Genomic DNA, 25873 nt, shown 5'->3' with positions numbered 1-25873 from the left:
GGCTCGGCCGCTCAAGAGGCGGAGGATTCTGCACCTTTGGGGCGACGCGATGCCGGACTGATTCGCGCCATTTTTGGCGCCGGGCGTCTGCGGACATCGCGCCGATTACGGAGAATTTCGCCCAATCTCCAAGTTCCGACACAAGTTCCTCAGTGGAAAGTTTGTAGACTTCAAAGGCCTTTTTTATTTACTATGTGCAATAATGTTTATAATTTTGCTAACTTTTAATTGAAAAATGAAAACCTTGAAATTGAGACAAATGTCCCCAGGCACCATTGAACCTTTTTTCTATGCAAGCAAAGCTTGTAAAATCAATATGTAAGCATTTTTATATTTCCTAACTGCAAATAGTGTCAAAACATAACAATTATTTAAAAGGGATGTGTGATTAAATTTACAGGCTCAAAAAGTGCTTCAGATCAGCAAAATTTGTTTTAAATTTAATTTTAGCCCAGTCACATAGCACCCCGGGAACTAACATCATTTTAGGGAGTTTACTGATTTAATTCAGAAGTCTCAATACTGCTGCTACATTTTCACCACAGACATGCAATTTGTAACCAAGATACTCTCATTCCTAATTTCAGAAAAGGTCAGGTTGTCAAGAGTCTGCATGTGATCTGAATCTTTAGCTTTTTAAATGTATAAATCTGCTTTAATGGCTTGCTTATAAAAAAACCCATAAAAGAATGATTGGACTTACGGTTGTAAGAGTGAAGGGGTGGCTCTCAAATGCTGACACATTCGGACAGTGCAGAACAATGTACTAAAGGAGGTGTAGGGAGAGAGAGAAAATAATTAGTGTATCCAATAATAATTATATTCTGTTTATTAGAAACATAAGAACAGGATTAGGACATTCAAACCCTCAAAACTGTTTTACTAAATCATCACTGATTTGCACAATAATTCCATAACCCTTAATGTCCTTTCCTAACAAAACATATGAAACTTGACATTGTGTTTGTCATGATATTCAGGTGAACATCATAGCACATAGATACATACATAATGATGGACAGATCAACGGACCAATCAACACACACAACACGACAGCCAATCACAGACAAGAGCATGCACAGTACAAAACAGGGAACACGACACTTCCTGGGCACTCGAGCAGGAAGGCTCAGGGCACAGACCTCATTGCCAGCCACTCACGACATTCACCATGTGCTGAGTACCAGAGTTTACTATGTTAATAGTTGATTGAAATAAAACTGCTTTGTACCATTCGCAACCGTGTTGGTTCGTCTGTGTATCTGAGTACCCAACACTTCATGATACCAGGAGTCATTTGATACCTACCCGCAAACCTGTCATCCTGCGCCATGGACACCGTCAACACACCGCAGTCGTTGCAAGTCGCTGGGAACGTCGGCGTAAATTGGAAGCTGATCAAACAGCGTTTCCAGCTCTTTCTGGAAGCCAACGAAAAAGAGAGTGCCTCGGACACCAGAAAGATCGCCATCCTCCTCACCACCGCAGGTCAGCACGCCATCCATGTCTACAACTCCCTGGTGTTCGCGGAAGGCGAGGACAAATCCAAATACAAGACGGTCCTTCTCAAGCTCGACCAACACTTCAATATCGAGGTCAACGAGAACTTCGAGAGGTATGTCTTCCAGCAGCGCCTGCAAGGTAAGGATGAGCTCTTTCAGTCATTCCTTACGCATCTCCGCATCCTCACGCAGTCCTGCGGTTACGACACCACCTCAGATTCCATGATCTGGGACCAGATCGTTTTTGGCGTCGCTTCGGGCACCCTACGCCAGCAGCTTTTAAAAATAAAAGGCCTCACCTTAGCCTCCGCAAACGAAGCCTGTGTCCTGCACGAAAACGCAACTAGCCTCTATGCCCAATTTCAGGTGACCGAATCGGCGCGGCGGGGGTCCCATGCGGCCGGATCGGCGAGCCAGGTGCCCCACAAGGCCGAAGGGGTCCAGGCGATCGAGTTCCTCCCGGCCCGCGGCCCGGACGAGGGCGGCCATTTCGCGCGCTTTTCGAGGCCTCCCGCGCTCGTGCGCGCCAAAACCTACGGCAACACTGAGGGACGTGATGCGCTGGCGCACTCGACGCAGGACCGAACTGCGCATGCGCAGTGGCGCAACGAACGCCATGACGTCACGACGTGCGGCAACTGTGGAGCTGCACATTTAAAGCGGCAATGTCCCGCAAGAACTCGACAATGCCTACGCTGTGGCAAGGTGGGCCACTACGCCGCTTACTGTCGAGCAGCTCAACCTGTCAATCTTCCACAACTCCGACAACCTCGCAGGGACCATTCAGCCTCCCCATTACGAATCATGCCCAGACAACATCCAGACCGGTGACAGAGAAAACCGAGACGCCTTCCGTGTTGCGGTCATTGACGGGAACCGAGTCAACACGATCAATCCGGGTGATGAATGGTGTGCCACCCTGACGGTCAACCGATCGCCGATAACTTTCCGCCTGGACACTGGCGCCTCCGCCAACCTCATAGCATGGTCAGCCTTCTACGCCATGAAGGTCAGATCACCAATTTGGCCGTCCCGGTGCAGGATGGTCGACTACAACGGGAACGTTATCCCGGCTATGGGATCCTGCCAGCTCCAGGTGACACACAACACACACACGGCCACACTCTCGTTCGAGATAGTCGGCTCATCGAAGGACTCCCTGCTAGGCGCACAGGCATGCAAGGCTCTCCACCTCGTGCAACGAGTCCACTCTCTCTCGCCAGACGGCACATCTGACTTCCCGGATGCAGAGTTCAGCGCACAGCTCGAATCGCTCCTCGCCCACAACCAGGAGGCATTCGAGGGCATGGGAACACTGCCATACACCTACAGAATTCGGCTCAAACCAGACGCCACCCCGGTCATTCACGCACCTCGCAGAGTCCCTGCGCCACTCAAAGACCGCCTCAAGCAGCAGCTGCAGGATCTCCAGGACCAAGGGGTCCTATCCAGGGTCTCGGAGCCCACGCCGTGGGTCAGCTCCATGGTGTGTGTCAAGAAGCCCTCTGGCGAGCTCCGGATCTGTATTGACCCAAAAGACCTCAATAACAATATTATGAGGGAACATTACCCCATACCCAAACGAGAAGAGATCACGAGCGAAATGGACCAGGCGAAAATATTTACGAAACTGGATGCCTCGAAGGGTTTTTGGCAGATCCAACTCGATCCATCCAGCTGAAAGTTGTGCACCTTCAACACCCCTTTCGGCAGGTTCTGCTACAACCGAATGCCATTTGGCATCATCTCGGCATCCGAGGTCTTTCATAGGATCATGGAGCAGATGATGGAAGGCATCGAAGGAGTGCGCGTATACGTGGATGACGTCATCATCTGGTCCACCACACCACAGGAGCACATCTATCGTCTCCAACGCGTCTTTGCGCGCATACGGGAAGACGGCCTGCGCCTCAACCGAGCCAAGTGTTCTTTCGGCCAAACCGAGCTGAAGTTCCTGGGGGACCACATTTCCCGGTCAGGGGTCTGTCCGGATGCAGACAATGTGAGCGCCATTACAGCCATGCTGCAGCCGGCAGACAAGAAAGCAGTGCTACGCTTCCTAGGCATGGTCAACTTCCTGGGAGGTTCATTCCCAACCTTGCCTCCCACACGACAGCTCTGCGCCACCACGGAGTTCCAGTGGCAGCACACACACCAGCTGGAATGGGAGGAGCTCAAAATCAAGCTCACCACTGCACCAGTATTGGTGTTTTTCGACACTTCTCGTGCCACTAAAATCTCGACTGATGGCAGCCAGTCCGGCATTGGGGCAGTGTTCCTGCAGCGGGATGACACTGCCTCATGGCCCCCGGTTGCCTATGCATCGCGGGCCATGACCCCCACAGAGCAGCGCTACGCGCAGATCAAAAGGAGTGCCTGGGCTTGCTAACCTGTTTAGACAAGTTCCATGACTATGTATGGTCTTCCCCGGTTCACTGTTGAAACTGACCACCGCCCCCTGGTCAGCATCATAAACAAGGACCTGAACGAGATGACCCCTCACCTCCAGCGCATCCTACTTAAACTTAGGAGGTACGACTTCTAACTGGTCTCCACCCCAGGGAAGGAACTTATCATTGCGGATGCCCTATCCAGAGCAGTGAGCACGCCGCCAGATTCGGAGCGGTTCGTATGTCAGGTTGAGGAGCAGGTGGCCTTCACATCGGCAAATCTGCCAGCTGACGACTCCAGTCTGGCCCATATTCGCCGAGAGACTGCGGCCGACCCCCTTCTACAACGTGTGATGCGCCACATGACGGGAGGGTGGCTCAAAGGGCAGTGCCCGCAGTTCTACAATGTCCGAGACGACCTGGCCATCATTGATGGTGTCCTTCTGAAGCTGGACCGGATTGTGATTCCGCACAGCATGCACGAGCTGGTTCTCGACCAACTACACGAAGGCCACCTGGGGGTCGAGAAGTGCAGACGGAGGGCCCGAGAGGCGGTATACTGGCCGAGCATCAGTGCTGATATTGCCAATATGGTGCTCAACTGCCCCATCTGCCAAAGGTTTCAACCGGCGCAACCTCCTGAAACGCTTCTGCCCCATGAGCTGGTGACGTCCCCCTGGGCGAAGGTGGGTGTGGACATCTTTCACGCGCTCGGCAGGGACTATGTCATCGTCGTTGGCTACTTCTCCAACTACCCAGAGGTCATACGCCAGATGGTCATCGTTTGCTGCCTCGTATGGCTTCACACACGTGACATCTAGCCCTCTGCACCCCCAGTCCAATGGAAAGGCGGAGAAGGGCGTTCACATTGTCAAGGCTGCTGCTGCCGGATCGGATTTCTGCCTCGCCCTTCTGGCCTATCGCTCGGCCCCACTAGCCACTGGTCTATCACCAGCCCAGCTGTTGATGGGTCGCGCCCTCAGGACCACTGCGCCTTCCATTTTGGCACCCACAATCGACCATGCTCCGGTACTGCACAGGATGCAACTGCAGCGCGGTCGCCAGAAGAGGTCATATGACACACGGGCAACTGATCTTCCCGCCCTGGAGACGAAGTCCGCATCCACCTACCAGAAGGTGGCTGGTCAGCACCTGCCGAAGTTCTCCGACGCGTGGCTCCCCGCTCGTTCCTGGCTCGCATGCCTGATGGATCCGTTCGTAGGCGCAATCGCCAGGCTCTTCGCCTACTTCCACGCTCGCTACGAGACCTTACACTGACACCGTGCCCTCCTGTTATTCCTGATATCGACTTTGTGGAGCTGCTTGCTACCATGCCCCTTCCGTCGTCGCCCATGGCCAGGCCCGTTCCTCAGCCGGTGGTTCCAGACCTACCCTTGAGGCGGTCAACCCGAATTCGTCGCCCACCTACTAGACTGGACTTATGAGACTGTTTATACATTGAACTCATGCAACCACTGTGTTAATATGTTTATGTTCTTATCGTTACAGGAATTTGTTTTATCGTTCAACATTTCCCCGTTCTTTGTTATGGTACAACCTCGTTATTATGTCACACCCGACATCGCCCCTTGTATATAGTTAAGCCCCGTGTACATGCTGTAAATATTACACACACACACATTTAGCTGCACTCAGTACACATCTCTATTTATAACCACATAGGCACATAATCTTGTAAAAAAGGGGGGATGTCATGATATTCAGGTGAACATCATGGCACATACACACATACATAATGATGGACAGATCAACGGACCAATCAACACACACAACACGACAGTCAATCACAGACAAGAGCATACACAGTACAAAACAGGGAACACGACACTTCCTGGGCACTCGAGCAGGAGACGGCTCAGGGCACAGACCTCATTGCCAGCCACTCAGACATTCACCATGTGCTGAGTACCAGAGTTTACTATGTTAATAGTTGATTGAAATAAAACTGCGTTGTACCATTCGCAACTGTGTTGGTTCGTCTGTGTATCAGTGTACCCAACACTTCAGTGTTCAAAATAATGCTTTTATTTTGCTTTTAATATTGTGCATTGCAGCTAAGTCATCTGATTCATGATGTGTTTGCTACTATTAATACAGACAGGTGGCTCTAGTTTGGGGAATTTGAATTTTTATATTTTTGCTGTTACTGAACATTTCATTTTGTAGGAAATTATGAAACTGAAACTAAATGACTTCCTGTTCTATTTGAATGTTTCTTTCATCTTGTAACTCTGTCTCTGCTTATCTCTGTACTTCATCCTATAACTCTCATTCTTTTTCTTCCTCCGTCTCTGTCTTCCAAGCTCCATTGTCCTCTCTCCTTTGTGATTTTCATACACTTGTCGATACATATGTGTCTAACTCTTTTTCACACACTTTCCTATTTCTGCAAAACTCAGATTAACTTTTTAAATCTTATACATCTCAACTTCTCCCTAGATGTTTCACAAACTTTCTACCATACCTCACAAATAATTAATGGCCAGAAAATTGCGAATACCACAAATCAGGGGCGTCATTCTCCGACCCCCCGCCGGGTCGGAGAATGGCCGTTGGCCGCCGTGAATCCCGCCCCCGCCCCCGCCGAAGTCTCCGAAGGGAGAAAAGTCGGCGGGGCGTTAATGGCGCCGCTGCCGCGGAGAATGTCACGGGCCTGCGCAAGGCAGCCGATTTTCGGCCTGCCGATATTCTCCCTACCGGATGGGCCGAAGTCCCGTCGACGTGATGACCGTTCACGTCGACGTCAATCAAACCTCCTTTTCATCGGCGTGACCCGGTGCTCCAGGCTCACGCCGACCAGCGAGGAGGTGAGTGACGGCCTGGGGGGTTGGCTCTGGGCAGGAAATGCGTGGCCGCAGACTGATTGCCTGAGGAGAGGTGTGTCTCGGCTTGTGTGTGTGTGCGGCGGGGGGGGGGGGGGTGGTTAGAGTAGGCTGGGCTCCGGGGGAGTGCCGGGAGGGGGTCCGTGCCGGGGTGGAGGTTGGGGGTTGTGGAGGGGGTCCGTGCCGGGGTGGAGGTTGGGGAGGGGGTCCGTGCCGGGGTGGAGGTTGGGGAGGGGGTCCGTGCCGGGTTGGAGGTTGGGGGTTGGGGAGGGGGTCCGTGCCGGGGTGGAGGTTGGGGGTTGGGGAGGGGGTCCGTGCCGGGGTGGAGGTTGGGGAGGTGGTCCGTGCCGGGGTGGAGGTTGGGGGTTGGGGAGGGGGTCCGTGCCGGGGTGGAGGTTGGGGAGGGTCCGTGCCGGGGTGGAGGTTGGGGAGGGTCCGTGCCGGGGTGGAGGTTGGGGAGGGTCCGTGCTGGGGTGGAGGTTGGGGAGGGTCCGTGCTGGGGTGGAGGTTGGGGAGGGTCCGTGCCGGGGTGGAGGTTGGGGAGGGTCCGTGCTGGGGTGGAGGTTGGGGGTTGTGGAGGGGGTCCGTGCCGGGGTGGAGGTTGGGGAGGGGGTCCGTGCCGGGGTGGAGGTTGGGGAGGGGGTCCGTGCCGGGGTGGAGGTTGGGGGTTGGGGAGGGGGTCCGTGCCGGGGTGGAGGTTGGGGAGGGTCCGTGCCGGGGTGGAGGTTGGGGAGGGTCCGTGCCGGGGTGGAGGTTGGGGAGGGTCCGTGCTGGGGTGGAGGTTGGGGAGGGTCCGTGCTGGGGTGGAGGTTGGGGCGGGGGGGGGGTCCGTGCCGGGGTGGGTGATGGGAGGGCAAATGAGTTGGTCCACCTGGCCAGGTGCCAGCCTCCAACAGTTGGACCCATGCGGTCCATGCCACCTGGCTGGGGGGAGGAGGGGATATGGGCAATGATGACATGTCGTCGTTCCCCTCCCCCCCACCAGGTTGTCATGTTTTCAGATCATCCAGCGATGTTGGCCGCCGTGGTGGCAGCCGCTCATGTCTATGTTGCCCTGGATGAGGAGGAGGAGGAGGAGGAGGAGGAGGAGGAGCGTGCCAGAGAGGCGGCGCAGGCTGCCGCAGAGGGGCAGGCGGCAGCCGCCCAGGCTGGAGGGACACCTGACCGACAGGACGAGGAGGGGGAGGAGGACGTCGAGGCCCCACGGCAACGGAGGCACCCGAGGGCGCCCCGTGTGTACCGGCCCCGGCAGTCATACCAGGACCTCACGGACCGGGAATGCAGGAGGAGACTCCGGATGAGCCGGGAAACCGTGGCACACATCTGCCACCTGCTGGCACACCTGTCACCGCGTGGCACTGGCGGGGGACACCCTCTCCCCGTGTCCGTCAAGGTTACGGTGGCCCTGAACTTTTATGCAACGGGGTCATTCCAGGCACCGAGTGGGGACCTGTCTGGCATATCGCAGACATCGGTGCATCGGTGCATCCGGGCAGTGACAGATGCCCTTTATGCCATGGCGCACCGCTACATCCGCTTCCCCGTGGACCGGGCCAGCCAAGATGCCCGGGCCGTGGGCTTCTCTGCCATTGCCGGGTTCCCCATGGTCCAGGGCGCGATCGATGGGATGCACGTCGCCGTGCGGCCACCTGCAGATAACAGGGCCGTGTTCACTAATAGGAAGGGGACCTATTCGATGAACGTACAGGTGGTCTGCGACCACCGCATGATGATCCTGCACGTCTGCGCCCGTTACCCAGGCAGTGTACACGACTCATTCGTGTTGTCGCGGTCATCCATCCCCGGCATGTACGAGGGACGCCATCCCCGGCTGAGGGGCTGGTTGCTGGGCGACAGGGGCTACCCATTGCGATCGTGGCTGATGACGCCTATACGGAGGCCACGCAATGAGGCGGAGAACCGCTACAATGATGCCCATGTAGCGACAAGGGGAGTGATCGAGAGGTGCTTTGGCGTACTGAAGATGCGTTTCAGGTGCCTGGACCTCTCTGGGGGCGCCCTCCAGTATCGGTCAGATAGGGTCGGCCGCATCATTGTGGTGTGCTGCGTCCTGCACAACATAGCCCAGCAGAGGGGCGATGTGCCGCAGGCAGAGGAGGGCGGAGTGGAGGAGCAGCAGGAAGAGGCCCAGTCCTCCCCAGATGAGGGGGATGGGGGCAATGGTCAGGGCAGACGGGGTAGACACAGACGGGTGGCTGTCCACCGTTACCGGCTGGCCCAGCGGGCACGGGACAGACTGATAGACGCCCGCTTCACTGACTAGATGGGCGTGGGAATCGGGTAGTATGGCCACAGACCGCACACCATGACAACAGCCGACCACCCACACCCCCCACCCATCCATCCACCCAGCACCATCACCCCCCTCCCCAACCCCACACACCCCACCCGCATGCACACCACCCCCCCACTCCCAATTGCCGATCCACCGGCGGCACAACGGGCCGGGCTCACCCAGTTGCGGGTGGACGCGTGTCTATCGCAGGCCATGGAGAATGATGACAGCCCGCCTCCGATGAGCTCCTGGCTCTACATCGTTGGACTATGTCTGACCCATGGCCACAGTACCACCATCCACCCGGACCATCCCTGCATGCGGCTGTGACACTGCAGCGCACGGTCCCGTCCTCTGCCCGGGGGATGTTGATGGCGGCCCAGGGGGAAGGGGGCAGACTCACCTGGGGCTGAGGTAAGACCACCCCTCACACACACACTTGCGCTCAACGTACATGACACCCCCGCACACTTTGGACAGAGCACAAAGGCAGCTTCGGTAGGTGTAACATTGACTTTAATAACCAAAGGAGTTCATGCACGTGCCCTAGCGCCTAAAACTCATCTGTGCCCTGCACCCGTGCCAACTTACTCAGTGTCTAATTGTTTGGCCTTACGGGCCCTTTGACTACGTCTACGTGGTTCCCCAGACGGTACAGCAGAACTGGAGGTGGACTCCTGTGATTCCTGCCCTCTGACACTGGATCCCTTTGGCGGCCGTTTCCTGGGGCGTCCTGGCCTAGATGTGCCAGGCTGCGGCCCGGGCGACTGGGATGGCGAGCTGCCAGCCTGTCCTGCCCGTTGCCCACCCGATGCACCTGGGACGGAAGGGGGGGAGTCCGAGGTGTCGCGGTGTACCGGGACCTCCCCTACAGAGGGAGCCGGGACGGACCACACCACCTCCTCCTCCCTCGGGGTGCCCGATGGCCCCCAGGCCTCTACATGGGTGGGGGATGCGAACGGACTGGCCATCTGACGCGCCCCCGACATCTGGCGCTGCCAGTCCTGGAGGCCCGTGCTGGTATCGACAGGGGTCTGCAGGTTTGCAGCCATGGAGCCCAGGGGGTTGTCGAACCCTGTCTGCGACAGTGCGACGCCAGCTCGCACATGGCCACTGGCGCTGATGCCCTCAGCGATGGCCTGCTGAGACTGGGCCATGGCCTGCAGAGACTGGGCCATGGCCTGCAGAGACTGGGCTATGGCCTGCTGAGACTGGGCCATGGCCTGCTGAGACTGGGCTATGGCGTTGAGCGCCTCTGCCATCTGGCGCTGGCACTGGCTCATTGCCTCCTGTGAGAGGGCAGCCATTTCCTGGGCCACAGACGCCGCCTGCACGGAAGGCCCCAGGCCTCGCAAACCGTTCCCCATGTCTGACACCGTCGCACCCATTGCCTCCACCGCGGACGCCACCCGTGCGGTGTCAGCCTGGGTGGCACGCATGACCGGGACCACTCCCAGCTCCTGGACGCGGGTGGACTCCTCCACCTGCGACCGCAGCCGCCGCAAGCCACCCGTCACCCTATTCGCTCGTCTCCGTGTCGGTGGTTGCATCGGATCTATGTGTGGGTGTGGTAACTGCAGGAACCCGGGATCCATCTGGGCGGCAGATGTTCGCTTGGCCTGGGCTGCCCTCCGACCGCCCGGTCCCTCTGCTGCTCCTACCTCCACCTGCTGTACCGGGACGGCTGTGTTGTGCGCACCAGTGAGTGTACCAGACGCCTCATCACTAAAGTGCCCAACCGTGGTGAGTGTTTCTGCGATGGTGGAGGGTGTTGGTGACAGCAGTGGCGTTGTGTCGTGCTCTTCGTCCCACTCTGAGTCCATGGCACTTTGGGGTGGGGGTTCGTCTCCACCCATCCACTCTGAGTCACTGTCCGGTATTTCGTCTTCCCGGGTAGGGGTGTCCTGGGTAGTGCTGTCCCGGGTAGTGCTGTCCCGGGTAGGGGTGTCCTGGGTAGTGGTGTCCCGGGTAGGGGTGTCCTGGATAGTGGTGTCCTGGGTAGTGGTGTCCTGGCTCGGATGTGACGGGGGCCTGTGGCTGCCCCCCTCATCGCTGGGTGGTCGCTCCCGCACGTGACGGGGGTGTCGTCTCCCTGTTGCTCCGGGTCTCTCCGTCTCCCGTGGTCTCCGAGGGGCATCCTGCGGGCGTCGCATGCTGGAGGGTTCGGGTCTCTCCGTCTCCCGTGGTCTCCGAGGGGCATCCTGCGGGCGTCGCATGCTGGAGGGTTCGGGTCTCTCCGTCTCCCGTGGTCTCCGAGGGGCATCCTGCGGGCGTCGCATGCTGGAGGGTGCGGGTCCCTCCGTCTCCCGTGGTCTCGGAGGGGCATCCTGCGGGCGGTCTGCATCTGCGGGGATGGGTGCCTGGACGTTTGGTCCTGCGATACACAATGAAGCATGCATGGTTAGACATCAGGCAGTGATCAGGTGATACGGGAGAGGGGGATGTAGGGGAGGGGGGATATGGGGACGGGCTGTTGGTGGCTCACTTGCTCGTGGGGCCCCGACCTCTGCATCAGCAACCTCCCGGTCGTCAGGTCCGCCAGCCAGTTCCAGGGCCCTTTCCTCGTGTACGGTCAGTGGCCTCTCATCAGCGGGCCCTCCTCCAGTCCTCACATGCTCCCTATTGTTGTGTGCGCGCTTCTCCTGGGGGGGGGGGGTGGCAGGGGTAAAAGGCAACAGTGTTAGGCAGGTATATGAATGCACGCCATCGGTTGCGCGTGCATTGCAGAGGTTAAGGTTAGGGCTGTATTCACTTGGGGATATGGGGGATATGGGGGAGGGGGGATATGGGGGAGGGGGATATGGGGGATATGGGGGAGGGGGGATATGGGGGAGGGGGGGATATGGGGGATATGGGGGAGGGGGGATATGGGGGAGGGGGGATATGGGGGAGGGGGGGATATGGGGGAGGGGGGATATGGGGGATATGGGGGATATGGGGGAGGGGGGGATATGGGGGAGGGGGGGATATGGGGGAGGGGGGGATTTGGGGGAGAGGGGATATGGGGGATATGGGGGACGCTCACCCTGCCTGCTCTGACGAGGTCGTTCACCTTCTTGTGGCACTGGGTGCCTGTCCGTGGTGTCAGGGCCACAGCGGTGACGGCCTCTGCCACCTCCCTCCACAGACGCCGGCTGTGGCGTGGGGCAACTCTGCGGCCGTGCCCGGGATACAGGGCGTCCCTCCTCTGCTCCACCGCATCCAGGAGCGCCTCCACATCGCGTGACTCGAACCTCGGGGCTGAGCGACGGCCAGCCATCAAGTCGGGTGTTGCGGTCGGCTGTTCCGGTCGGGTGGGGGGGAGCTGCGCGGCCTTATGAGCCGTCACGCCGTGCAGCGCGTATGACGCTGCACGGCGTGAACCACTGCGCAAGCGCGGATCCCGTTACGTCGCTGCTAGCCCATTTCGGGCCGCAGACTATCGGCCCATTTTTATGACGTGACGCAAGTGGGATTTGCGCCGTTTTTTGCGCCGATCGGCGGACTTTCCGCCGATAACGGAGAATTTCGCCCCAGACCTTTGTGCATGACTCTTCAATTCAATTCTCACATCCCATAGAGGCATGTAACCAGACTCTGGCTTGATAATGGCAGAAATGATCTTGTCTGACATCTCAAATATCATTCACAGAATATTAAAAAGAGCAGGAGTAGACAGTACGAGCTCTCAAACCTGCTCTGTTATTAAATAAGATCACGGCTGATCCTCAATTTGAACTTCCACTTTTCTATCCAAACCCTGTATGCTTTGGTTCCCCTAGAGCCCAAACATCTATCAATTTCAGCCTCAAGTACATTCAACAACTGATCATCCACAGTCCTCTGGGGTGGAAAATGCCAAAGATTCACAAATCTCACCACAAAGATATTTCTCCTCATCTCAGTCCAAGTGGCTATCCCTTATCCTGATACCATGCCTACCAGTTCTAAGTTCTCCAGACAGCGGAAACAGCCTCTCAGCAACTACCATATTAGACCTTCTCAAAAACGTATATGTTTCAATGACACCATCTCGCATCCTTCTAAACCCCAGAGGGTAATGGACCATTCAAATTAATTTTTCCTCACAGGACAACTCTCTCATCCCAAGAATTAATTTTGTGAAGCCCCTCAAAGGCGAGAATATTCTTTCTTTGGTACAGAGACAAAACTGTACATTAGATGTGATCAGACCAAAGCCCTCTACAGTTTCAGTTTCTTGGATTCCGACATCATTGCAGCAAAGGCCAACATATCATTTGCCTTCCTAACTGTTTTCTGTATCTGTATGTTTGTATTTCTTGTACGAACACACGCAAATCCCTCTCAGAATCAACATTTAATAGATTCTCACCATTTAAAATGTATTCTATTTTTCTAGCCATCCTACCAGAGGGAGTAACATCATAATTCACCATATTAGACTCCATCTGTCACTTTGTTGGCCATCCATTTAATCTGCCTATACTATTTGCTGACTCTTTGGAGGAGAAATGTGTTCACATAACAGCTCTTTGAGCAGCAAGACACAGACATACCTAAACACAGCAGGCCATGCTACGTCATATCATTGAAAAACATTGTACTGGTCATGCAGATCGAAACATGGGACCCTGCCTGTACCCATGAAATTGAGGTACATCTGTGTAGCGCCACTGGAAGCAACGTTGTATGAACACATTTCTCCCATTTTTTTGATCACATCATAATTTACCTGACCATCAACAAACTTGGATGTATTTTGCTCTGTCCCTTCATTAAAGTAATGAATTTAGGTTGTAGTTTTCTGGTATCAATGTCATGGCCAGGCATGTTGTTCCAAAGTTTTATTCCTACCCTGATGAAGAGGTGTGTAGTGCATTTTATTATGCTCCCAGGCCAGAAAATCAAATTTTGTTCTGCTCCCAGATGATACGCCCAAATTGTGTTACAATCTAGCTAAGAACCAGTCATTTCTGTTTTAAAATACACAAAGTTAGAAACCCAGGTTACTCACTAAGAGAATAAAGCTCCACAATTCCATTGATTTAAAGGAAGAGTAAAACTTTTCCTATAAAAGTGTCAGCAAAGCAACGGTCAACACTATCTTGTCTGATAACATCCAGAATTAGGATGAGGTAAACATTTCATGGGAGTGTCCCTTCAAAAAAGGTTTTTGTCTTATCACATGGCTTCAGTGATGTCATTGTGTGGGTGGAGTTGAGCTGTGGCAGTGAGTTTTACTTTCATTTTCAAATTTCAGCAGGAGAAATAATTGTTTTGGCCTGTCTCTCTCTATTTTTATTTTAAATATCTGCTCTAGTAAAAACTAACATTGATTATAGCTACCTAAAGGACATAGTTTGCTTTCCGGAAGGGTTTAAACCTGCTGGTGAGACGGGGTCACAATCTCAGGGAAAGCAATGAACGGATATCGCAGATGAATGGACATCGCGCAACAATCGCCAGGCAGGAATGTTCCCTTCCAGTCAGGGAACACTTCAGCAGTCAAAAGCATTCAGCCTCTGATCTTCGGGTAAGCATTCTCCAAGGTGGCCTTCAGGACGCACGACAACGCAGAATCGCCGAGCAGAAACTTACAGCCAAGTTTCACACACATGAGTACGGCCTCAACTGGGACCTTGGATTCATGTTGAATTACATTCACCCCCCACCATCTAGCCTGGGCTTGCGAAATCCTACCAACTCTCCTGGCTTAAGACAATTCACACCTCTTTAACCTGTGAATATCCCTCTCTCCAGTAGCTCTGTCTGGACCTGTAAAGATAATTACCTGCAATTCTCGCATTCAAAGTATCGTCTTGCATCATTGACTTTGTCGATATATATGTTTCTGGAACCCACCTGTTCATTCTTCCTCGGGGCAAGGATGAACTGAATGGTGCGGACCTTCTCCGCCACCAGGTGCAAGCCGTCGCAGTCCACCCGATTGCCTAATTAGACCACCTCGCTTGCGTAAAACAAGCACTTTGTCCGACGCAGGGGGACCCCAAATTCCAAGAAGCGTCGGAGCACCGCTTCAGGTTCTTCAAGTGCTCCTGGTCAGTAGAGCTTCCGTGACCAGCACATTGTCCAAATATACCGCAATGAATGGCAACATCCGCAGGATATTTTTTATGAAATGTTGAAATATTGCACATGCCAACGAGATCCCAAAAGACAGCCAGGTGTATTCGTAGAGGCCCTGGTGCATATTAATCGCAACATATTCATGCAAGGACCTGTCGACTTCAAGCTGCAGATACGCATTACTCATATCCAGCTTCATAAATGAGCACCCACCAGCAAGTTTAGCATACGGTTCATCTATGTGAGGCATGGGGTAGTGGTTGAGGAAGGTGAGTGGTAAAGCAAAAAGTGCAGAGGATACTGGAAGACTGCAGAGGGATTTGGATAGGCTAAGTGAATGGGCTAGGGTCTGGCAGATGGAATACAATGTTGACAAATGTGAGGTTATCCATTTTGGTAGGAATAACAGCAAAAGGGATTATTATTTAAATGATAAAATATTAAAACATGCTGCTGTGCAGAGAGACCTGGATGTGCTATTGCATGAGTTGCAAAAAGTTGGTTTACAGGTGCAACAGGTGATTAAGACGGCAAATGGAATTTTGTCCTTCATTGCTAGAGGGATGGAGTTTAAGACTAGGGAGGTTATGCTGCAATTGTATAAGGTGTTAGTGAGGCCACACCTGGAGTATTGTGTTCGGTTTTGGTCTCCTTACTTGAGAAAGGATGTACTGGCACTGGAGGGTGTGCAGAGGAGATTCACTAGGTTAATCCCAGAGCTGAAGGGGTTGGATTACGAGGAGAGGTTGAGTAGACTGGGACTGTACTCGTTGGAATTTAGAAGGATGAGGGGGGATCTTATAGAAACATATAAAATTATGAAGGGAATAGATAGGATAGATGCGGGCAGGTTGTTTCCACTGGCGGGTGAAAGCAGAACTAGGGGGCATAGCCTCAAAATAAGGGGAAGTAGATTTAGGACTGAGTTTAGGAGGAACTTCTTCACCCAAAGGGTAGTGAATCTATGGAATTCCTTGCCCAGTGAAGCAGTAGAGGCTCCTTCATTAAATGTTTTTAAGATAAAGATAGATAGTTTTTTGAAGAATAAAGGGATTAAGGGTTATGGTGTTCCAGCCGGAAAGTGGTGCTGAGTCCACAAAAGATTAGCCATGATCTCATTGAATGGCGGAGCAGGCTCGAGGGGCCAGATGGCCTACTCCTGCTCCTAGTTCTTATGTTCTTATGAAAGCTAGTGATTCAAAACAAACCTGTTGGACTTTAACCTGGTGTTGTAAGACTTCTTACTGTGCTCACCCCAGTCCAACGCCGACATCCCCACATTATATGTTACAAAATTCTTTAAAGCTCCGGCTTCCTCCTGGGGGATTTCAGCTCTTCTGTTTCGAAGATCTAGCCAGCCACCCCAACTCAGACTGCCCCAATGATAGCTCACCTTCCTGTTGTTCAATCTATTCTACCCAAGACTCTCTCCCACTGGTTTCAAAAGGCTGCACCCCAACATATGACGGTTATGCAAACTTTAATATTGGTGGACACGATGGCTCGTTTGGCCAGAAACACTGGGGAGCAACTGCGTATCGTGGAGATGTCATTGACTCTTGTGGTTTATGGACATCAGTTAGCTCACCTCCCCTTTATTGTTGTCCACGGGGACAGCCCCAGCCTCCTGTGGTGTGATTGGTTGCGCCATTTGTGCTTGGATTGGCAGCGCATTCTGCAGATGGGGTTCGGTGGGCTGTGGAGGTGCTCGGCACATTCCCGGAGGTTTTCCAGCCTGGCCTCAGGACTATAAAAGGAGCTGTGGCCAAAATGCAGGTTGACCCGGCGGCTCAGCTACATAGATCATAGAACATAGAACATTACAGCGCAGTACAGGCCCTTCGGACATCGATGTTGCGCCGACCTGTGAAACCACTCTTGTTATGCACCAGAGAAAAAAAAGGAGAATTCCATGCCCGCAGGGTGCAAAAACCACCATGGATCCGCACCGCCCATCTCCTTCATTAATGCCGTCAGTACCTTTGCTACCCCCGAAGAGGCCAACGGTTTTGGCTTTGACCAGTCCAACTTAGGGTTCAGAACACAATTCAAATCTCCACCCAAAATCAACTGGTGTGTGTCCAAGTCTTGTATGTCAGCCAACATCCTCTTCATGAACGCTACATCATCCCAATTTGGAGCGTACACACTCACTGAAACCACCGACTTACCTTCCAACCTCCCTTGTAACTATGACATACCTACCACTCTGGTCTGCCACCACCTTCCCCATCTGAAACAAACTTTGTTATTAATTAGTATCGCCACCCCGGGCCCTGCTATCAAAGCCCATGTGGAACACCGGACTCACCCAACCTTTACAGAGCCTAATCTGGTTCCTCACTCGCAAGTGGGTCCTCTGCAATAGCACCACACTAGCTCGACCAGTTAGAGAGTTTGGATATTATTTGGATCATGTGTTTCACCGACTGGGCGACACCGGCGGTCCTTGTCCTAAAGCCAGATGCGACGGTCCACCGCTGCAGAGATTCCAAGTTAATGGTCAATGCCATTTCATGGCTCAACCACTACCCCATGCCTTGCATCGATGAACCGTGTGCTAAACTTGCTGGTGGGTGCTCATTTATGAAGCTGGATATGAGTAATGCATATCGGCAGCTTGAAGTCGACAGGTCCGCTCATGAATATGTTGCGATTAATATGCAGCAGGGCCTCTATGAATACACCTGGCTGTCTTTTGGGATCTCGTTGGCATGTGCAATATTTCAACGTTTCATTAAAAATATCCTGTGGAGGTTGACATTCGTTGAGGTATATTTGGACAATGTGCTGGTCATGGAAGCTCTACTGACCAGGAGCACTTGAAGAACCTGAAGCGGTGCTATGATGCTTCTTGGAATTTAGGGTCCGCCTGCGTCGGAAAAGTGCTTGTTTTACGCAAGCGAGGTGGTCTAATTAGGAAATCGGGTGGACTGTGACGGCTTGCAGCTGGTGGCGGAGAAGGTCCGCGCCATTCAGTTGATCCTTGCCCCGAGGAATGCAACGGAACTCTGCCAATTCTGAGGTTGGTCAATTATTACAGAATATTTGTCCCGAATCCCGTGGCCATGTTGGGTCCTCTGCACCTGCTCCTAAAGAAGTACCAGACCTGGCTGTGGAGTGCGGCACAGGAGGAGGCTGACGCCCTCAGGAATGCTGACGCACTACAATTCGGGCAAGCCATTGATAGTCACGTGATGCTTTACCTTACTGGATTGAGGCCATTCTGGCAAATCGGATGCCTATGGTTGGGAGTGGCCAATTGCTTCTGCTTCCCAGACACTTATGGTGGCCGAGCGTAAGTACGTGCAGATCGAGAAGGAGGGTCTGGCGGTGGCATCTGGAGTAAAATAAATTCCACCAGTACGTCTACAGCTCTTGATTGGTCTTTTTCACGAGGACAAAGCAATCTCGCCTATTGCCCAGCATGTATCCAGTGCTGGACCCTGCTGCTGGCGCTTATTAGTACTCCTTCGGGTATCAGCCAAGGATCCACATTGCGCATGATGGCACACTAAGCCGGTTGCCTCTGCCAACTGAGGCCATGGCCCCCCTTCTGGCTGACAAAGTCATCGCCCTATTGAATGTCATGGACTCCCTGCCGGTCACTGCATCGCGTATCCGTGACTGGACTCGGGCGGACCCCATACTCGCCAAGGTGCGGCATCTGGTGTTGTTTGGTAGCCAGCATCAACAACTGCCAGGGAAACTGCGAGTCTTCTCCTCCAGGATGTCCGAGCTGCGTGTTGAACACGGTATTCGACTGTGGGGCATGTGGGTTGTGGTCCCGGCGAAGGGCCAAGCACTGAACAAAAGAAATGCACAGCACAGGAACAGGCCCTTCGGTCCTCCAAGCGCGTGCCGACCATGCTGCCCGACTAAACTACAATCTTCTACACTTCCTGGGTCCGTATCCCTCTATTCCCATCCTATTCATGTATTTGTCAAGATGCCCCTTAAATGTCCCTATCGTCCCTGCTTCCACTACCTCCTCCGGTAGCGAGTTCCAGGCACCCACTACCCTCTGCGTAAAATACTTGCCTCGTACATCTACTCTAAACCTTGCCCCTCTCACCTTAAACCTATGCCCCCTAGTAATTGACCCCTCTACCCTGGGGAAAAGCCTCTGACTATCCACTCTGTCTATGCCCCTCATAATTTTGTATACCTCTATCAGGTCTCCCCTCAACCTCCTTCGTTCCAGTGAGAACAAACCGAGTTTATTCAACCGCTCCTCATAGCTAATGCCCTCCATACCAGGCAACATTCTGGTAAATCTCTTCTGCACCCTCTCTAAAGCCTCCACATCCTTCTGGTAGTGTGGCGACCAGAATTGAACACTATACTCCAAGTGTGGCCTAACTAAGGTTCTATACAGCTGCAACATGACTTGCCAATTCTTATACTCAATGCCCCGGCCAATGAAGGCAAGCATGCCGTATGCCTTCTTGACTACCTTCTCCACCTGTGTTGCCCCTTTCAATGACCTGTGGACCTGTACTCCTAGATCTCTTTGACTTTCAATACTCTTGAGGGTTCTACCATTCACTGTATATTCCCTACCTGCATTAGACCTTCCAAAATGCATTACCTCACATTTGTCCGGATTAAACTCCATCTGCCATCTCTCCGCCCAAGTCTCCAGACAATCTAAATCCTGCTGTATCCTCCGACAGTCCTCACCGCTATCCGCAATTCCACCAACATTTGTGTCGTCTGCAAACTTACTAATCAGACCAGTTACATTTTCCTCCAAATCATTTATATATACTACAAAGAGCAAAGGTCCCAGCACTGATCCCTGTGGAACACCACTGGTCACAGCCCTCCAATTAGAAAAGCATCCCTCCATTGCTACTCTCTGCCTTCTATGGCCTAGCCAGTTCTGTATCCACCTTGCCAGCTCACCCCTGATCCCGTGTGACTTCACCTTTTGTACTAGTCTACCATGAGGGACCTTGTCAAAGGCCTTACTGAAGTCCATATAGACAACATCTACTGCCCTACCTGCATCAGTCATCTTAGTGACCTCCTCGAAAAACTCTATCAAGTTAGTGAGACACGACCTCCCCTTCACAAAACCGTGCTGCCTCTCACTAATACGTCCATTTGCTTCCAAATGGGAGTAGATCCTGTCTCGAAGAATTCTCTCCAGTAATTTCCCTACCACTGAAGTAAGGCTCACCGGCCTGTAGTTCCCGGGATTATCCTTGCTACCCTTCTTAAACAGAGGAACAACATTGGCTATTCTCCAGTCCTCCGGGACATCCCCTGAAGACAGCGAGGATCCAAAGATTTCTGTCAAGGCCTCAGCAATTTCCTCTCCAGCCTCCTTCAGTATTCTGGGGTAGATCCCATCAGTCCCTGGGGACTTATCTACCTTAATATTTTTTAAGACACCCAACACCTCGTCTTTTTGGATCACAATGTGACCCAGGCTATCTACACCCCCTTCTCCAGACTCAACATCTACCAATTCCTTCTCTTTGGTGAATACTGATGCACTGGTATTGAAGGACTTGCACAAAGGACACCTGGGGGTGTCTATGGTGAAAATGTTGGTACAGATCTATGTGTGGTGGCCAGGAATGGATAAGGCTTCGAGAAAGTGTCCCAACAGTATTCCATTTTCCAGGAGCACCGGAAACTCCCTTCCACTGCACCCTTTCATTCCTGGGAGAGGCTGAGCCACTCATGGGCCTGGGTTCATGCCGACTTTGCTGGTCCGTTCAGGACTCAATGTTTCACCTTTTGGTGGGCGTCCATTCCAAGTGGTTGGAGGTCCACAGAATTTTTTTTTCTTTCCTCTTTTTTAGAAATTTACAGTACCCAATCATTTTTTCCAATTAAGGGGCAATTTAGCGTGGCCAATCCACCTACCCTGCACATCTTTGGGTTGTGGGGGCGAAACCCACGCAAACACGGAGAGAATGCGTAAACTCCACACGGACAGTGACCCAGAGTCAGGATCGAACCTGGGACCTCGGCGCCGTGAGGCAGCAGGGCTAACCCACTGCGCCACCGTGCTGCCCTGGAGGTCCAGAGAATGACGGCATCACCTCTTGGGCTACCATTGGGAACGGGGCATCTTTTACCAGTGAGGTGTTCTCGGTTTTCTTAAAGGCCAACAGAATTCAGCATGTGCGAACGGTCCCTTACCACCCTGTGTCTAACGGGTTGGCTGAGCGGGTCGTCCAGACATTCAAACGAGGGCTTCGGAAACAGGCTTCAAATGCTATGGATACGAGTCTGGCTCAGTTCTTGTTCGCTTATTGGTCCACATTACATGCAGTGACTGAAACGGTCCAGCTAAGATGCTCATGGGCCGACGATTCTATACCCACCTGAACTTGCTGTTCCCTGATATCGCGGTGAAGGTGTTCCATAACCAGGAGCTACAGAAATGTTACCCGCTCCAGGGGACGCAATATTTGTTGGCAGTTTTCGACAGACTTGGCCGGTCTCCTACCAGGTTCGGATCAGCGGCCAACTGTTGAAGCACCATCTGGATCACCGTCAGTCGTGGAGATCGCTCCGACCGCCGGTTCCAAACTACTGCGGCATCTGTAATGGACTCTGCTGTGCAGCTACCTCCTGCCACACTCTCGCCATAGCGTTTCTGTAGGAAACAACGTTCCCCAGCACGATACTCACCGTCGGACTCATGGCCTAGGGCACAGGATGTTCCGCCTGTGCCAAAGAGAGTCCACTGCCCTTCCTCTTCTTCTCCTCCTTGTCCACAGCCTTCAAGTCCAAGTCCCCTTCGGACTTGGGGGGGGGGGGGGGATGTCATAATCTGCATCCACACAGGATTTACACGGTGGGGATAAATGTATTCCCCATGCCCTTTGCGGAATGCGAGCTTCCCCGTTGTATAAAAAGTAACAGAAAACAAAGGTTAATGGTCAATGGCTGCCCTTGCTATTGGAAAGTTGTTTCGAGTGATGTTCCACAGAGCTCGGTTTTGGGAACCTTACTGTTTGTTATATATTAACGATTTGGACGTGAACATGGGGAGCACAATTGGGAAATTTGTAGATGACACATAGATTGGCTGAGTGGTGGATAATGCAGAGGATAGCTACAATCTCCAGAATGATATAGATGGATTGGTGACGTGGGCGGGAAAGTGGCAGATGGAATTTAACACAGAGAAGTGTAAGGTCATGCATTTAGGGAGATCAAACAGTTATAGGGGGTACACAATAAATGGGAATATATTAAGAGGGGTGGATGAAGTGGGAGAGTTTGGCGTACAAGTACACAGGTCCCTAACGGCAGCAGACAAGGTTGTTAAGAAAGCATATGGAAAACTCTCCTTCATTGTCAGATATATTCAAAAGTAAGGTTATAATGTTAGAATTGTATAAACCACTGGTGAGGCCACAACTGGAATATTATGTGCAGTTCTGGTCATCATATTACAGGAAGGAAGTAATTGCTCTGGGGAGAGTGCAGAGGAGGTTTACAAGAATGTTGCCAGGGCTAGAAAAGTGTGGCTACGAGGAGAGATTAGATAGGTTGGGGTTATTTTCCTTGGAACAAAGAAGGCTGAGGGGTGACTTCATTGAGGTGCACAAAATTATGAGGGGAAGAGATAGAGTGAACAGAATAAAATGGAGAATTATAGAACCAGGGGACATAGATTTAAGATAAGAGGCAGAAGGTGTAGACCTGAGTAAGAACTTTTTTACGCAGAAGATAATGGGATTGTGGAATTCACTGCCCGAGTTGGTGGTGGAGGGAGAGACCCAAAACTCTTTTAAAAAGAACCTGGAAGGGCGGCACGTGGCACACTGGTTAGCACTGGGACTGTGGCGCTGAGGACCCGGGTTCGAATCCCAGCCCTGGGTCACGGTCCGTGTGGAGTTTGCACATTCTCCCCGTGTCTGCATGGGTTTCACCCCCACAACCCAAAGATGTGCAGGTTAGGTGGATTGGCCACGCTAAATTTCCCCTTAATTGGAAAAAAAAATAATTGGGTACTCGAAATTTATTTTAAAAATTAAAAAATATAAAAAGTACCTGGACCTGCACCTAAAGCTGCAGGGTTATGGGCCGGGTGCAGGAAGGTGGGATTAGAAAGGGCACCTGGGGGTCCTCGGGCTGGCATGGACAAGATGGGCCTCTGGTTTCCCTCAAAAGCCATTCCAATTCAGACTGCCCCAATGATGGCTCACATACCTGTGGCTCAATCTCAGTGCAGACTGCCTCCCACTGGATTCATACAGCTGCACTCCAGCATCTAGTTACTGACACAATTCCAGCTCCCTACAGAACAGCATTGCTCACGGGTGGCTTTGCCGCAACTGCCGGCCTCACTGAGCTGTCACTGCTCAAACACCCCAGTTGCACTGTGCAGTTTACTGATCCTGGATCTCCCTGAGTCCCAAATGCAGGGAGAGAACTGCAAAACATCAGTTACATGGAGCTGGAAACCTTCTGCTGCCTTTCCCGTTCCAGACTGTTGAACCTTACAGCAGAGTCAGCCCCTTGTTCTGAGGTGGAGTCTAGTGTGTCAATCTTGCTCCTGTATTCTAATTGTTAAAACCTCCCGTCAACCAAAGTTCATTCGTCCCACAAGTGCCAACTTACAAAAACACATACAAAAAGCCAAAAATATTGATTCCCTCCACAGTGTTTATGGATCAAAAGGAGCGTTAGTTTTCATTATTATTTCCTTTAATTTGAGTGTCACTTTTTGACAAGTCAAAATAAAAATCTGTTAGCAAAAGAGAGCATGATAAACTCTCAGAAGGGAGAGAAGTGGGAGGGACAATTGGGGGGGGGGGGACAGGTAATCAAAGAGCTCACACTCACACAATTTGATATAATGTCATACATTCTTTTGAGAGATACTGACAGCTATTAGCAATTGCAACCTTGACTGTTTCAGTAAACACACAGAGCAAATGTATTTTTCGCTCGTCTATAATTCTAAGTCTATAATAATGCAGGCTGACTTTTCATTTGAACTTACCTGACCAGGTCTTGCTCTGAAATTTTCTTTCACCATTCGTATTTCTATCACATCACACGGATGAGAATTCACAGAGATAATGGTGACTGGTCTGTTGCTCCGAATGTATCGATACAGTCTTTCCGCACAATAGAGACACAGGGGCCCAGACACCCAAAGCCATGTCTTAAAAGCAAAGAAAAAGATTCCAGTTAGAAAATGATAATTTTAAATAGAATCCATCTTTATATCAAATTTTTGAGGCTGATTATTGTTTAAATTGTTCTCCATGATACAGGTTTGTAGAATAATTAAATTGCATAGGAAATGTACTTCTCCCCATAGTTCGAACATTTATTTCAAACAGGTGCATATCTGAGCTGCAAGGTGCGCTCTCTTTTTGCAGCAAATGTATAGTTATGACCCTCAGGAGAAATTTGAACAAGGCTGAGGATTGGGCATGGCCGGGTTTTCACACCCACCTTTGCTGTGGGCACAAGCGATGAGGTGAGTGCAAAATTCCACAAGAGTCAAAAAAAACTAATCTTGCCAGCGTGACTATCTCTTGCAATTTTCCCCGCCCGGAGGCGGACTTTGGGGCCATGTGCTCGCCTTCTTTACAGGACCCCCACATACGTCATGTCAGGCCCCCCCACCTCCCTCTGGTGATATGGTGGCCCATCCCAAATGACTTAAAGCCCCACCCCAAATGATGTCAAGCCCTGCCCCCAATGATGTCGATGCCCTCCTGACCCCGCCCACCCGATGAAGCCACAAAAACCCCAAATCAATGCTTAACGGCTTCAGGGCTCTTTAACTTATGAGAACAAACCTGTAATTGATTAATTAAAATCCAAGACTACCTGCTGTCAGCATGATGGCAGCGATGGTCAATATTGCAATCTGTCTGTTGTGAGGCGCGCAAACATGAATTGGCTGACGAGCAACTGGATGGAGAAATTAGCTGGTGACATGGCTGCAGCACAGTACAGGCCAGTGCAGGGCAGAATGAGCCAGAAAAAGTCCAGGCAGGAGAAAATACTCCAATCAAGTGGAGTGTCCAGTCCAAGACTAATATTGGCTTTGCTGGCAACTGTCTGGCAGGATTCTATTCTTTGTCCCGAAGAGAGAGACTTTCTGACAGTCAATGTTGAGAGCGATGGGGGATAGCAGCTACTCACTGGTTATAACTGTCTGCATGAGACCACCAGCCATTATATCAGGCCAGCATATGTTGTCTTTTGAAGAACAGAATTTGGACTGGAGGACATGGGGCGAAATTCTCCGGTAACGGAGAATTCTCCGGTATCGCCAAAAATGGCGCTAATCAGTCCGACATCGCGCCGCCCCAAAGGTGCGGAATGCTCCGCATCTTGGGGGGCCAACCCCTAATCTTGAGAGGCTAGGCCCGCGCCGGACTGATTTCCTCCCCGCCAGCTGGCAGAAAAGGCCTTTGGTGCCCCGCCAGCTGGCGCGGAAATGACATTGCCGGACGGCGCGGGAGCGTTAGCGGCCGCTCACGGCATCACCACGCATGTGCTGTGGAGGGAGTCTCTTCCGCCTCCGCCATGGTGAAGGCGGAAGGAAAAGAGTGCCCCCACGGCACAGGCCCACCCCCGATTCGGTGGGCCCCGATCGCGGGCCAGGCCACCGTGGGGGCACCCCCCGGGGCCAGATCGCCCCGCGCCTCCCCCAGGACCCCGGATCCCGCCCACGCCGCCTTGTCCCGCCGGTAAGGTAGGTGGTTTAATCCACGCCGGCGGGATAGGCATTCTAGCAGCGGGACTTCGGCCCATCCGGGCCTGAGAATCGCGGGGGGGGGCCCGCCAAGCGGC

At 52.6% G+C, this 25873-nt stretch overlaps 1 protein-coding gene across 4 annotated transcripts in view; it reads right to left on the bottom strand.

Annotated features, from left to right (window-relative positions):
* Window positions 1–25873, bottom strand: part of nox4 (NADPH oxidase 4) — a 428930-nt gene that overhangs the window by 257587 nt on the left and 145470 nt on the right. For all 4 annotated transcript variants that reach the window (XM_072476467.1, XM_072476468.1, XM_072476466.1 and 1 more), the window contains 2 exons: window positions 24060–24224; window positions 704–766 (listed from right to left, as the gene is read on the bottom strand). In XM_072476467.1, coding sequence (XP_072332568.1) covers window positions 704–766; window positions 24060–24224 — 228 coding nt within the window. The remainder of the gene's footprint in view (window positions 1–703; window positions 767–24059; window positions 24225–25873) is intronic.

Source organism: Scyliorhinus torazame, chromosome 15, assembly GCF_047496885.1.
Source record: "Scyliorhinus torazame isolate Kashiwa2021f chromosome 15, sScyTor2.1, whole genome shotgun sequence".
Taxonomy (NCBI): Eukaryota; Metazoa; Chordata; class Chondrichthyes; order Carcharhiniformes; family Scyliorhinidae; genus Scyliorhinus; species Scyliorhinus torazame.
This window is presented reverse-complemented; position numbering and strand designations above follow the sequence as displayed.